Genomic DNA, 14,469 nt, shown 5'->3' with positions numbered 1-14,469 from the left:
AATTCACAGAAATGAGAGTGGTATTTTCTCTCAAAGTGAATAAGTCTATCTCCCAGAACGTCAAACTATTGCTTTAAGGGTGAGCTCAGACATTTCGTGAAGAATTTTGGCAGCCTGTATCTGTGATCTCATTCTTTCGGTCGTTACCCAAATCTCATGACCAGAGGTGCAGGTTGGAAAGTGGGTCAGCTGGTATTGAGAGCTGCACACTCAGCTTCCTCTTTGCAGCAAACAGTCCAGCACCAACACATCTGCTGATCCTCTGTTGTGCTCATCTTACCCTCACATGTAAACAAGAGCACGAGATAATTGAACTCCTTCACTTAAGGAGCAGTTAAACAAAAGTTCTATTCTGTATTATCAAGACTAAAGATTGTGCTGCTGTGAAGAATTCTCCATACTTTGGTTGCCTCATGCAAAGACTGTAATTGTTGAATTTCCTCTCCTTACAGGTGATCCTGATCCTAACCAAGCTCTATGACTTTCATATTGGCAGCGTCACTGAGAGCACTCTTTGGAGGTGAGTTGAAAGGCATTTTTTTTATTATTCATAAAATATTCACAAGTAGATGTCTTTGAATTCTGTAATGTTCCTCGGAGCACCAAAGGGTAGAATTAGCCTCATTCAATTATCCTGTGACTGGCTTGATGTTTCAGCTAATTGACCTGTCATGCATTTTGCAGTGACTGACGACTAAGAGCGTCTGACTTGACCCACTGTAGTGAATCCTTTAAAAACTTTGAACCTTCACTCTTTTTTCCCATCTGTCTGCAATCACTCCGTTCCTCACCTGTTCCTCTGGTGCTCCGGACAATATGTTGTAGTGTCATGATCGGTCAGAGAGCACACTTGGGGTGGAGAAAGCTGTTTGCCATGCTCTTGTTCTGGTGTATTATCTGATGAACACCCCTTTTTCTCTCCTCCTGGGAATAGAATAAACACACACACACTTCAGAAATAACAAGAGTGCTTGTAAGGAGTAAAGAAATACAAACATCTCTGATGAGTTGAAACTACATGTGACCCCTTTTCAAATAAGGTTGTGTTGTATTTACATACAGTCATTCCTTTATCTGAATTTTGATGCCACACGCAAGACAACATCCTTCTGGACAGTTAGTTTTTCAGAAATAAAATGTAAATAAAAAGTAAAAATAAAATAAAAAACCATATCATCAAGTCATATAGCTTAGCAACTGTAAAGCTTTGGATGTCTCCAAATGCTGAAGGGATGGCTGTAGTAAGAGTATCACTCTGCATTTGAAGGGTTTGGAGCCTGGTACTTTTTTGTAGCGTTTCCAAAAACCAAAAATACATCAGCTAGAGTGTAAAGAATGGATTAAAAGGTGTGTTTATCTGTTCCAACATAAGTTGAAAAGCTAAAATAAGTTCCGGTTACACTGTGTGGGAGCCAGTCCTGAGTGTTATCAAGGTTTAAGTTAATGTTAGCAGCTGTGCTGCTCTCTTTATATTTTGGGTTTACACTCCAGCAACCCACACCCAATGTTACCAAAGCAAGCATTAATTACCAAACACACAATCATTTGTCAGTCGTCCTCATTTAACCCTTTGGCTGTCTGCTCAGTCATTTGGTAGAGCACATTTTGAGTCACTGTATCTCATAGAAAAATTGTTGAATTTAAATCAGCCTTATTGAGTGAGCTCTACCGTTCAGTCAAGGTATGCTATGCTAACAATAAACAATAATAATAATAAATAAAATAAATAATAATAACAATATTTTTATTCTTATTAGTGCCCAATAACATGAAAAATCCCAAAAAAAAAAATACATTGTTTTTTTTTTCTTGGAGTGAACATCAAAGGGTTAATGTTGAAAACAAGAATATGTATATAAACAAGTAAGTAAGGTAAGCAGCCAAACAGAATTATATTCAAATAAAAAATTGTCAGATGCTTTTAAAGGATAATTTTAAAATGAGTCAACTTCATACATTAAAAAAGAGCTGAAGCTAACCTCAGCTTAATTAGTTGCATCTGATTAAAATCTGCCAGCTATAGTTTTGATTTTAGCCAACAAAACTGACATTTGCTGTCTAGAAATGGGAAGCTTGCTTCTGAGTGCCTGAATCTGAAATCAAGGACACATTGTGTTATTTGTGATTTTTGAGCTGCATTATGTGCTCTCAAAGTACATTTAAGGCAAACGAATGATTTTAAAAGGATGTCTGACTACTAACTACTATCTGCTACAAAGGTCATTTTTACACACAAATAAATGATGACTGGACTCACATAAACCATGGCCCTCTCACCAGAGCTAAATGCACATGGCAGTTTAACTCTGTAGGGAGGATGTAATCAGGTGAAGTAACATGATGTGAGAACAGGGACAACACAGTGGCTGAAGATCAGTGTTACTGGCAGCACTCCCAGCCCTGTCACTCACCCACAAACCTACAGTGATGAGAGCAGCTGTCCATCTAGGCTTGACTTTGCATTATATCACTGTCTGAACAGATGCTGGATGGTGTATGTTAAACAAAAGCAAAACTTCAAGGATCATTTGAGATAGGAATGTTGAAAGAAGGAAAATTGACAGAGGAAGAGAAAGACATTCTAGTGCTACTTATTTAACTAGCTATTTTCTTGAATCCCTTCAACTGTGGCATTGCTAGGAAACCTTGCTGTCTCATGTAAGCTCCAGTCCGTGATTCGTCTCAGTTGTTGGCTAATTGAGATCACAGGTCTGATAGGGTTTGAGGAGAAGCAGTTGGAGAGAATGTTTATCACTTCACAGGAAGACGTCCCAAATGGCAAGTCTAATGCTGCCTTTTTGCAAAGGTCAAGGCAGTGACAACACCTCAAAGTATCGTCCAGTCAGTCTGTCAAGTTTAATGAACATCCTGACCTTAAAGAATGAAAGCTGATCAGTCAGTGTGCGCATAATTTCAAAGGAGCCTTCATAATATGCGTGGGGAAAGAAATGAAGGCGAGTTATTCGTTGTTGACAGTAAATCAACTCAGCAAAACAATTCTTCTTCAAAGTTGTTCAGCTTCTCTCATCTGGCCCCTGGAGTATTGTCCCTCAGTGGATAAAAAATTGATCAAATATGACAAGCCCTGTGCTCATTTGCAAGGTAATCAGATGTGGATAAATTAATGCCAACAACATTTGGGTTGTATTTTCTTCTTATCACTATGAATTTGACATATTCCATACTTTTTGCAAAACAAGCCTATGCAGCAGTTGATTTCTATGTTTGTACAGTAGGTGTATTGAAGTTGTGTTCACAGTATGTTGCTGAATTACTGAACTGGAATGTTTGTTGATGAACTGATGTTCAGGTCTTTTTCTTACCACTATAGCAAAAATAAATAAATAAATAAAGCAAAAAGTCCTTCTTATTTTGTGTTCAAACTAATTTCAATCACGTATTGTTGCCATTACAAATAAAGATTTTGTTATTAAGACAGGATTAAACACTAAATCCTCAAACTGAACTGAGTATACAGAGTCCAGATTACAATACTCACTTCACAGCCTAGCTCCGTTCCGAAGGCCTATGAGCCCATGTGCAACAGTACAACTGAACCAGCAGTCTTATAGCTTATGCTGTCAAGCTACCACTGTCTGAACAGAGTCAAGCAGGTATGACAGAACAGACAGGTGTGGCAAAGCACTGCTAAGTTGGGAACACTGTCATACTGAAAAGTGTGCTATGGAAACCAACCCAGTATCACAGCAGTTCACAAAACAGTGACAAAATTTAATAAGCAGGACTTGTGTGCACCATTTTTTTGTGGCAGCATAAATTAAAGATGGGAAATTCCTGGTGAGTCCAAAACACAGTATTATATCCATAAATAACCGTGAAATGGTGTTGTATCGTTCCCAATTAGCCATCTGATATCAACATCTTCCTCCTACTTTCTGTCCTAAGTCAAGTTTCCCTTTGAATTTCAGAACAATCTTGGTATCAAAATAAAGCCTGAACTGCAGGCTTCCGATCGTCACTTCACTTAGGAGCATCCGCATCCAAATCCATGCCATCAGCAAACACACAAACGCTTATGTAAGTGTTGAAACTCTACAAAAACGTCTTATAGTAATGCACAGATGGGTAAAACTACAACCAAGTCCAAAGGTCCAGTCGATCAAATCCAGTAACAAATTTAATTCAAAACCCAGTATTACATCCATATGTAGCAACAATTTTCTGCTGCACTGTTTCAAACTTGCAAACAGGTGATAGATTCTTCCAGGATTTTCCGTGAGTTTTTCTCCACAGACATCACACTAATCAAACTCAAGCCTAAGCTCTAAAGTGTTGATAGACACCTCATTTTGAATCAAATACCAGCTTCAGCAGCTTCAAATAAACACCTTCTTGTCTACAGCTTACAATAGCCAAGTAGGACCCGCCGTCTGTGCTGAGCTTTCTGAGCCAGTTGCTCCGAGACATTCCAAATCCAGCAATATAGTTTTTATGTTTATTATAAAGCCTCCGCTTGGAAATTATGGAAGCTTGCATAGTTTTCTGTGTGTTGCTTGTTATACAATCTGTTTTTCCACCAGACCCCTTTTTGACTATTTGATATGCACGGATTTGTGTAAAGAAGTGTAAAGAAGGAAATAAAGCACTTTTGTTACTCTCAAGTAGAGGTATTTTGGGGTCACAGAATGTTTTTTTTTGCCAGAAGCCTGGTTATTGTTCTCAGAAATGCATGTGTAATGTATTCTTTTACTGTGATAGAAGAAAGAAAGAAAGAAAGAAAGAAAGAAAGGAGATTGTGCACAAATCCTATACATTATATTTTGTGACTATTTCAGATATAGCCATGATACTATGTCAAATATACTGTATAATGCAGTGGGAGGAGCTTGTCACGTGAGCAGCGTTGCCAGAATGGGTAGTTTTTATCCAGTGTGGGCTAATTTTTATTGGACTGGGTGGGTAAACAAACAAACAAAAATCTTCTGAAGTGGTTTGTGAATCCTTTGGTGGTTTCCCTCAACAAAACACTTAAGTTAGATTTAAATAAACAGTTTTTTTCTTCTTCAGCTAGTGTCATCGAGATTGAGAAGTGACTGAATTCAGTAGGCTCTACATGCACTGACTGATATGACAGGTATGGGGTTTCAGTTTGCATTATTTGGTGTCAGTCAAACCTTGCAACAAGTGCATGTTATAGAAGCAGTGGACAGTTTGACAAGTGACTCACAGTACTGTTTCATATGTGGTGTCACCGTGCAAATACTACTACTAACACAAGCGAGGATGATCATTGCAGATTTGTATTAATGTATAGTGTTTTAAGAGTTCTACTCTTGTGGAGACTGTTAGCAAGGCAACTACTTTTAACTGCCTCACTTTCTCTGTAGTCTATGCAGTGGAAATAGTTCTCTTTTTAAAAATTATTAAGCTATCTCTGGTCTGAGATAATTCAACCAATATCTGTGAGAATGAACAACTCTCTCCCAGTGGACTGTTAAGTGATAAAAACATAGAACCACCAAACATGTAGTAACTATCCAGCATTTTATCCTCTAGAGAATACTGCTGTAGCCTTAGTCGCTTAATTTAGGCAAAATTTCACACCAAATGATCAGGCGTTTGAGTCTTATTATTTTAATTTAATTGGTCTTATTCCTGCCTTCAGCAAATTAACGCTGATCTGATAAAAAATAAAAAAAACCAAAAGAATAGAGCATTCTCTTCACTCCTCTTTGTTCCCTATTAACATGCTGATTACGGTTGTAATGATGTTTGGTATGAAGAAATGTTCATTATGAGGATAACTGCCTGGAAACAGTATCCCAAAAAATGACAATGATTATGAAGTATTAGGCAACAGTCAGACAACTGGTGGGGATATCTTTGTGTGGCACTAGTTGCCGGGAAAAGAATTAGTAAACCGGAATGTATCAAGAAGTGACAAGGCAGTTTTACACAACAGTTTACTAGCCATGGCTAGCACTGCTCAGCCTGGGACAACAGTTGTACAGTGTCTTCTTTGCCTCTGAATGAGCTTTTCTTACGGAAAAAAGAAAAAAAAAACCATAATCCCTCAAAAAGTCATGCAAGGTTATTTTTTATTGTCATAACAATAAAAAGTTAGGGAATCCCAACTTCTGCTGCTTTGATTTGGACTATTCTCATTCTTTTCTGTTGCGAGACATTGTATTAAATTACCCCAGGAGGGATAGTTCGAACTTTGAGTTTGATTTTTTTTTAGTTATTGTAGGAAAATTCAAGACAGGAAATTATTCAGCTTTATTAATTAACCAGTAACTAAAACAGTAGGCCTTTTAACAATGAGGCACAGCAAATCTCCATGGAAGAGCTATGGCCCAGAGACCTAGAGTGTGTCGGACCACCACAGGTGACAGAGCAGTGCAAAAGGATCTTTTTTATAAATGGTTTATTCGCATTTTAGAGAACTCTTACTAATTCTGTAAAATTGCATTGTTACTGTTAATTGTTAGGCACAATGACTGTCTGACCACGGTATGTACGGTTGGTATGTCTCTGGTTATTATTTCTATTCATTATTATTGTTAGGTTTCTAGCAAAAACAGACTCCAATAAGCAGACTAAAACAATCTGGTCAAATTAAGATAAAAGTCTTTGCTACAGAAATGAAGTAACAATCCAGAAGCAAAATCAAAACACAAAGTCACAATTCTCTTCAGCCAGACAGCAGGTGAGAGCACGAGGTAAGAAAACAGAAAAAATTCATCCACAAATCCAAAAGAGACGAATCTTGAGAAAGAACAAAGCAGGAGTTGAACGCAGGAGCTGGCAGAGATAGGTGGGCGAACCTGAACACAGAACAAAACAGATTAGATGCAACAATCATTCATGAGAAGCAAGAGATAAGTCTGAGCCTGACTAGATACCACAATGGGAGTCAGTATAATCTGGCAACAATGGAGAGGGCGAGCCGGTCTTAAATAGTCTCTGAACAAGGTGAGTAATGGACACCGATGAGGAACAGGTGTGCAGGTGCAGCTGCTACCAGTCCGCTACGGATTGGACAGGTAACAAACCAACAAATCACAAGAGAGACGGACAAAGCAGGAACACAAAAACATAGTAATACTGACACTTGAATGAATAATAAATTATTGAATTAATAAATAAATAACAAGTTTTTACTGTATTTTGAATGTTACTGTCGAACTGAACAGACAGTGTAACACAGCCTGTGGCTTTGGAGACTCAGGTGTGTTATGCTAGTAGCAGCTTAAAGAGCCTGGAGCCACCAGCCTGAAGCTAAACTCCATACCCCCAGATTTGTTCCATCATAGAATCTTTGGTCTTCTGGTCTTCAGTCCCAACCAATGCTTATTTAGATGGCTTTTTGTTTGTTTGCTTGTTTTGTTTTTTCCTGGCAAAGACACTCACAGGACGTGTGTGTGCCTTACATCACTATACTGAAGACAGTTGTCTTTTTAAAACATGGTTTCTCCAGACCAATTTAACGCCTCCATGCAACTGTTATAGTCATTTATGTAATCTTGGGGACCTCAGGTAAAGAGTGATGAATTCCTTCTTCTGAGAAATAGTAGTTGAGGTACAATTACACTGTGTATACTACTACAAGAATAAAGCCAGGTAGATTTTCCTATAAATCAATGGATAGACTCAAATTTATCAGTTATGTCCTGCTACTAATGTGTAGTGGTGTTTGTATCTGCAGAGAGCCTGCCCTCTGCCAGTATTTTATTGTCTGCTGTGGTCTGGACATTTGTGGACATCAACCCTTGCCATCTGTGGATGTGCAGTCGCTGTTAAAGGGGATCTCTTTGCCTAAATCAGTGCTTCTCAATTATTTTCTGTTGCGCCCCCCCCCAGCAAGTAGAAAACAATTAGCGCCCCCCCCCCACTCTCCGCCGCGACTATAAATAATAGTAATAAAAATATGTAATAATATTTAATAATATGTAATAATAGGATGCTAACAATTCTCGCTGGTTTACTGAAGTAGCATTCACAAAGCGGGATGATTGTTGGCAATATTCGGCACGTTTTGGCTGAAAAATCTCCAGCGGCTTATCAGCATGATTGGGATGTAATGTCTTCAAGTGGCGCCTTAATTTATTTGGCTTCATGCTGTCCGCTGCCAACATTTTTAGACAGTAAACACACCGGTCTGTCGTCTCCCACTGTAGTCACAGTGAAGCCAAGCGCTACATATGCTTCATCATATTTCCTCGTCTTAGCTTTCGGGTGAGTTACTTTTGTCTCATTATCTTCGTCTCTCTCCGCCTTTCTTCTCATCCCTGTTAAAAATTTCTTCATGTTGTCTCTTAAGGGTTCGCTTACTGCACTTCATATCGCCTGCTCGGTACAAAAAAGCCGCTACACCATAGAGCTAATACTCCCTGCGCACACTCTGACAATGAGAGTGCCACTGCCAACTACTGTAGTGGATGTGCAATTACACTTTATTCTAGTACGGCAAAAAAAGCATGTTCCCCAGGGTCACACGCGCCCCCCCTGGCATCGCACCGCGCCCCCCCAGGGGGGCGCGCCCCACTATTTGAGAAGCACTGGCCTAAATACAGGGTGGTATCAAAGAGAGTAATGGACAGAGAAAGAGGAGCAAGCTCTCCGTTATCACTCCCTGGCTGCAGACTTCTCCTGTCCTGCTGTGCCAGGATGGGGTCACCTGGGGGTGAGGAGTGACATCCTCTCAAATTGCATCATTTTGTTGAGCATGCTCACAGGCTATGTGATATTTCACAGGTCAGTGCCCATAATAAGGGCTTGGCTCTCTCAGAGAGACCCACCTGATGTCTGTGACCTTTTGCAATTGGACTTGGTATTTCCCTCAAAACCTCACCACCCTGGGCTCAACAGAACTTTTCAAGAGCACTTCAATGAAAATTCTCTGGAGAGGATAAGTTTGATACAGCTACTGTAAGCTCCCCAGTAGCAGAATAAAATAGCGAAGAGTACAAACTACATGTGTCAACTACAGTATGGTTAAGCGACTTGCTGAAAACCATAGCAGTACATTTAGCACCCATAGAGAGAGATATTTCCCTTAGGAGGTGTGCATATATGTCAGGTGATGAGAAACAAACTGCAAATGAATGCTAACATTTTGTCTCTGCTAGTTGTGTAAATGGACAATTATTTTATGGTTGGTGATAATATGTTGTGGCCAAAAATACTTAACACAGCTTTAAGGTAGGGTTAAGAAAAAGAAGATAACATATAAAGTACAATTAAAGTTATACTTTCTTCAGCACGCATCAAAGCTTGGGTTGGTAACTTTGGAATAACAGTAAGCTAGATTTTTAAAGTAACCAACAGAAAAATCGTACCCCTTCCTTCACTCGTCCCTCCAAAGACCCTCCACATGACCATGTGATCGTTTCATTCATGTCAAATTAAGAGACTGAATGGGCTTCGTCCAGGCCTTTTTTTTTTTTTTTTTGTTAGGGCATTCAATTTATCCTTTGCAGTCAAGATGTCAAGAATATTTCAACAAATATATCACCATGTATCAACCACAATGCATCGCCACCCTGACCTCCACACCCTCACTTCCTACTTTGCAAGACGACGGACTCACTGCTTCATGCATTGACACTAAAATTATGTCAACCTGGTGGGACTCCTCCGCTATGAGCATACTGGAGCAAGAGCAGGCTGGCAACAGAGTTAAAATGAAAGTTAAAATGAAAACTACATTTAAAAAGGAATGTTTGAACTCAACTCATATGACAAGTTGTTTTTTTATTCACATACAATGCTGCTCTCTGTAGTGCTTTTCATGTTAGCATATATTCAGTTAAAAATATAACAAGTATGCATCAGAAACCTGTCAAATACAGTATTTGTCATACAGAGCTACTTAGACTGGATTATTCATAAGCAGATGTAGACCTGGAATCAACACAAAGCCAACAAATTTGCAAGCATGACTGTGAATATCTTACATTTTATGGGAATAAAGAAATGACAGCGCTGAATTATAGGCACCCTGAAAAACATATATTATGCATGCTGCTTTAAAGCAAACTCTTACAGCGACCTTTTTGTTTCCCCCTTCATGCTCTACCTTGAGGTTAAAGCATAAATCACTCTTGCTGTTACTAAAGAGGTCATTTATTCTGATCCTTTCTCACAACATTTAATTCTTACCTTTAATTACACAGTCTCGGGCTTTTTCCTTATATCCTGCAGCATGCACTCATTTGCTTTATGTCATAACAGCAAATGGTGGATTTCATCATGATCCTTTGTTCTGGAGGCAATGTGGATTTCATACCACAGCAATTCAAGGACAGCTCTCTTTGAAGCAGCTCTGGTTTGTTTCCATTCTAAGGTAATCAAATCAAAGTCTCATCAGCCACCCAGATGTTGAAGTGATTAACGCAAATTATTTTTCTTTTTTTCCCCATTTAGAAATGTTTAACTGATATTATTTTAATGTTTGAAAGTTATTAGATTTGCAAACATTACTCTCTCTTTTTGGATTTTGATCTTGAACCAACAAATCTGTCTCTAATGGATTCACAAGCAGACAGGCTAGTAAATGAATGCGGCTCAAATGTATGACAAAATGTTCTATGTTTGTTGACAGCAGTGGGTAGCCCGAGAGCTTTGACTCCACTGCTTATCTGAAATGACACAAATATTTCCATGGAGGACAACATTGTGACATCCGTCACCCGCAGCACAGAGCTGGACTGTGGTGGCTGGTGATGTGACTGGTGGCGTGGGTGCTATAGCTAGGTACATGTTTTGTTTTAGACCATACCAGCTGCCTGATGCTTGCACAATGGCCACTTACATATTCAGAGCTGAGGCCACAGGCTCAGATCTCATTGCTGCCAACATTGAGAGAGGCTGCCAGGATTGCTGAATGTGTGAACAGCATAAGTGTGTGTGTGTGTGTGTGTGCATCACAGTAAGAAAGTTTAGAGAAGGTTGGAGGAAAGTTTATTATTCATTTCTCCTCCTTCTACTTACTTACCTTGGTAAAACTTCACTTTCACATGTCTGAGTTATAAGTTCGGCATGATTGGCTCCGGAGCTGCTTATCAGAAAGAAGAAAGGTACCAGATAAAGGCACTGCAGAGTCGTGAAGGATAGCTCCCACTCACCTTCCAGGAGAGCACTTTTTTCGCTCTTCTCTTTGGAAATGGAAACAAAACTTCTATTTACCCTGTGCTGCTGCAACAGGATGCACGCTGGCAAATGAGCCGCCGATCAAACAAAAGACTTTTAGAGTGTGCTCAGACTTCTTACACTGCCGCCTGACTTTTATCACTTCTATATTACCAAGCCTCCACCATAGAAACAGCTGGTGTTCTGCTAAACACTTCCATTTTTGAGTCGTTCATCCCCGCCATGCGACTTCTATGCTGACAGAAAAGCAGGGAATGATTTAAAATTGGTTTCTGCACACATAGTGCATGATGAGCATAAATCCAAAAGATCTGTGGCAGATATAAATCAAAAGTTTGTTTGCAACCCTCATCCATTATGACGTGGTTGTAAAAAGGATTCAGAGAGGTTCCTGGAGTCGGCGAAGCATAGCTTATATTAAAAAGGAAAATATGTCTGTCACGCTCTTTTTTTAAAAGCAATCTTTGTTCCTGTATTTTGACTCAGTAAGTTTAGACACATCATTAAGCTATTTCTAAATGCCACAGGATAGATACATTGAGAAAATATTGTGTAAAAGCACACCTAACCCCTTTGTTAGTATATTATATATTATAAATATTTCAATTTTCCTTATTACACAATGAATTTTTCAAATTCTCATGTGTCCACAGCAAGAATCAGTCCATGGTGCATGTCTGTGTGTGTGTGCTGTAAATGTTTGTGAGTGGAACATGAAGAGCAACAAAAAGCATCAAGGACTGTGTCGCTGCCTGGTTTAATTGAAAACACTTCAAGTTCACTTCACTTCACTGAGCACCATCCTTTTCAACTGCTACCTTTCTTCATAAACCTGCACAAGCTGGTTAATCTGATCTTAATCATCCATATACTGCTGTAGCATCAATGTATTAATTCTTAGAGAAATAACAAAACATTTCTTTAGCCACCATTGCGGATTCCCAGCTCTTCCTGTCTACGTGTTGAAGTGTCTTCAGGACAATACATGGAACCCAGATTTCTCCCGCTGGTCAGACTAGCACCTTGCATGGCAGCTCACTGCCAGCAGTGTGTGAGTGTGAATGGCTAAATGAAACTGTGAAGTGCTTTGAATCAAAGGGCTATAGCACAGAAATGCAACCTTTCACTATTTCATCCAAAAGCCATTAGTTAGCTACCCACCACTCCTTTCACGGTTCACAAACATGATGCTTCTATCTGTATGAGCCCATGATTGCCTCTATCATCAGGTTCTCTTTTCTTCATGGAGAACCTTAGTGGAATATGTAGAACCCGCATTGCGTCATCCTTGGCATTTTGTAGATGTGATGTAATGTCTTTCTTCTCATATTGTCAAACCTCTAAACAACAAACTAAAATGCTATAGCTATTGTTACAGATGTATATGTATGTGTACAGTGGTGCCACAGCAGTAATCTATGGATGTTACATCACTGGCTGGTGTTGTTTTATGAGGAATAGAATACGAACAGATAAAAAATGTATGATGTGACCTTATGTTTTATGTCTAAAAGGGGCAACTGAAAGGTAAAAAAAAAAATATTTCATTTTATGTGGTAAAGTAACATTTTTTAATCACCAGATTGGAGCGTAAATGAGAACTTTTATATTACATTTTAATTTTTTAAGTAATAGCGCTGTTTTCAGTTATATCTTTGACTCTTGAAATTTAGGCTCTTTTACTGATATCTATTGATTATTTTGATGTTGTTGTAATTTTCTGTTTTGTGATTCTGTTCTTGCGTGAAATTCACTTTTAAGTATTTGCACAATGATGGTCAGAAAATGTTCTTGCCCACTGCAAGCAGCTCGTGGACAAAATAAAAAATGTAAATAACTCTTCTGACTTTCGAGAAAAAAAAAACAACTTTAAATCTGCTACCTTTCACAGTTGTCTTCACTGGAGAGCTTCCCTACTTTCCCTTTTTTAGCACGTGGACTTCCTCTTCTTCCTGACCCCGTCTTGTCAGTTATCATCACTAACAACACTCAGGAGACCTTGTTGGAAGAAGTCAAACCTATTGGCCACTATAGGCTGCTGCCACACTCCGGCTACACGTTCTGTAATAATCGAGCCATCGAATTCTCCAGGCCTTCTTGTGGTATGAATAATGAATGGAAGTCATTTCTGGTTGTTCTTTTCCCACCAGCTTTGCGGGGTTGAAAGATACACTGGGGGCTTATTTCTCCAAAGCCTGCACTGCCTGACTTAGATTTATATCACAGGTGGTGCAGTAGCGTCTGTGATCGACTGTAAGGGAAACTGGTTGTTGGTTCAGCCCAGAGTCAAGGGAGGAGAGGGAAAGAGCATTGGGTGAAGTCGGGAGATAATGTGGGTCAGGTCAGCAGCCCGCAATCACAGGGATAACAGGGTGGATGTCAAAAGCAGATTTATCTGTTGTAACCTAAAAAAAGCCTTCTAGACCTCATAAAAAAGTCATCATGTCTGGGAGGAATTTTTAAAGATTTATGCTTTTTTTTAAAAGATTCATTCAGGAAAAAGCGTTCTAGAGCGTGGCGAGCAGGGAAGAGGATGAAGCAAAAATACTTGCCTACCCACTGTCAAGGTTGAACGGAGAACATGGGCTGCGAGTGGGATACACGACAAATGTTGTCACTGAGAGCGATCTTTGAATGTCAGCACTTCTGTCCCACTTCAGCTCTTCCTTTAAGGTATTTCCTCAACACTGCATTTGTCAGGCGCGGTGCAATGATGCGGTCAGGGTTATATTTGGTAAGGCCCGATGGCAGCACGGGATACTGTGATATATATGTATATACATATATATATATTTTAGTTTTACATCAGCTTCTGTTCTCCTCTCCCTGTTTTGCTTGTTGTTTACGTGTATTACAACACAGGGTTGCTATGAGATCTACTTTTACACTGCAGGATCATCTCTCATCGTCTTTCTCTTTGTACAAGCAGCAGCATGGATTCTAACACAGTTGCCAGGCACATTTCCTGTTTCTGATTGTCTCACACATGGGTTGCTCTTATGATTTCCTTTCGCTATCTCCCACTAACACAGACATGTACATCAACACACACACACACACACACACACACACCATCGGATGCACATATAAACTCATTTCTTTTCCTGTTCAAAGACAGGCTTTGGTGTGCAGTGTACAGTCTTTTGAGGTTCCGTTATTATTTTTATTTTTTTTTTATGCTTCATCGTCCTATCCTCTCACGTGTGTTGCACTGACAAGTCTGTGCTCTGTCACAGAAACACCTGCAAATACAGTATCTCCCAATCTTAATGTGTCACTTCTCCAAAGTCATTTTCAATTATGCTTCAGTGGATTCTGTATAAGAGGAGAGACTGTTCAGCAGCTGCCTGAGGT

The 14,469-nt window shown here is 39.4% G+C and overlaps 1 protein-coding gene across 4 annotated transcripts in view; it reads left to right on the top strand.

Moving 5' to 3' along the window:
• The window catches only part of sorcs3 (sortilin related VPS10 domain containing receptor 3), a 187,809-nt gene that overhangs the window by 77,570 nt on the left and 95,770 nt on the right, over positions 1–14,469 (top strand). For all 4 annotated transcript variants that reach the window (XM_046401487.1, XM_046401497.1, XM_046401506.1 and 1 more), the window contains exon 2: positions 453–520. In XM_046401487.1, the coding sequence (XP_046257443.1) occupies positions 453–520 (68 nt within the window). The remainder of the gene's footprint in view (positions 1–452; positions 521–14,469) is intronic.

Source organism: Scatophagus argus, chromosome 2 (genome assembly GCF_020382885.2).
Source record: "Scatophagus argus isolate fScaArg1 chromosome 2, fScaArg1.pri, whole genome shotgun sequence".
Taxonomy (NCBI): domain Eukaryota; kingdom Metazoa; phylum Chordata; class Actinopteri; family Scatophagidae; genus Scatophagus; species Scatophagus argus.
Note: the sequence above shows the minus strand (reverse complement) of the source record. Positions and strands in the feature narration are given on the sequence as shown.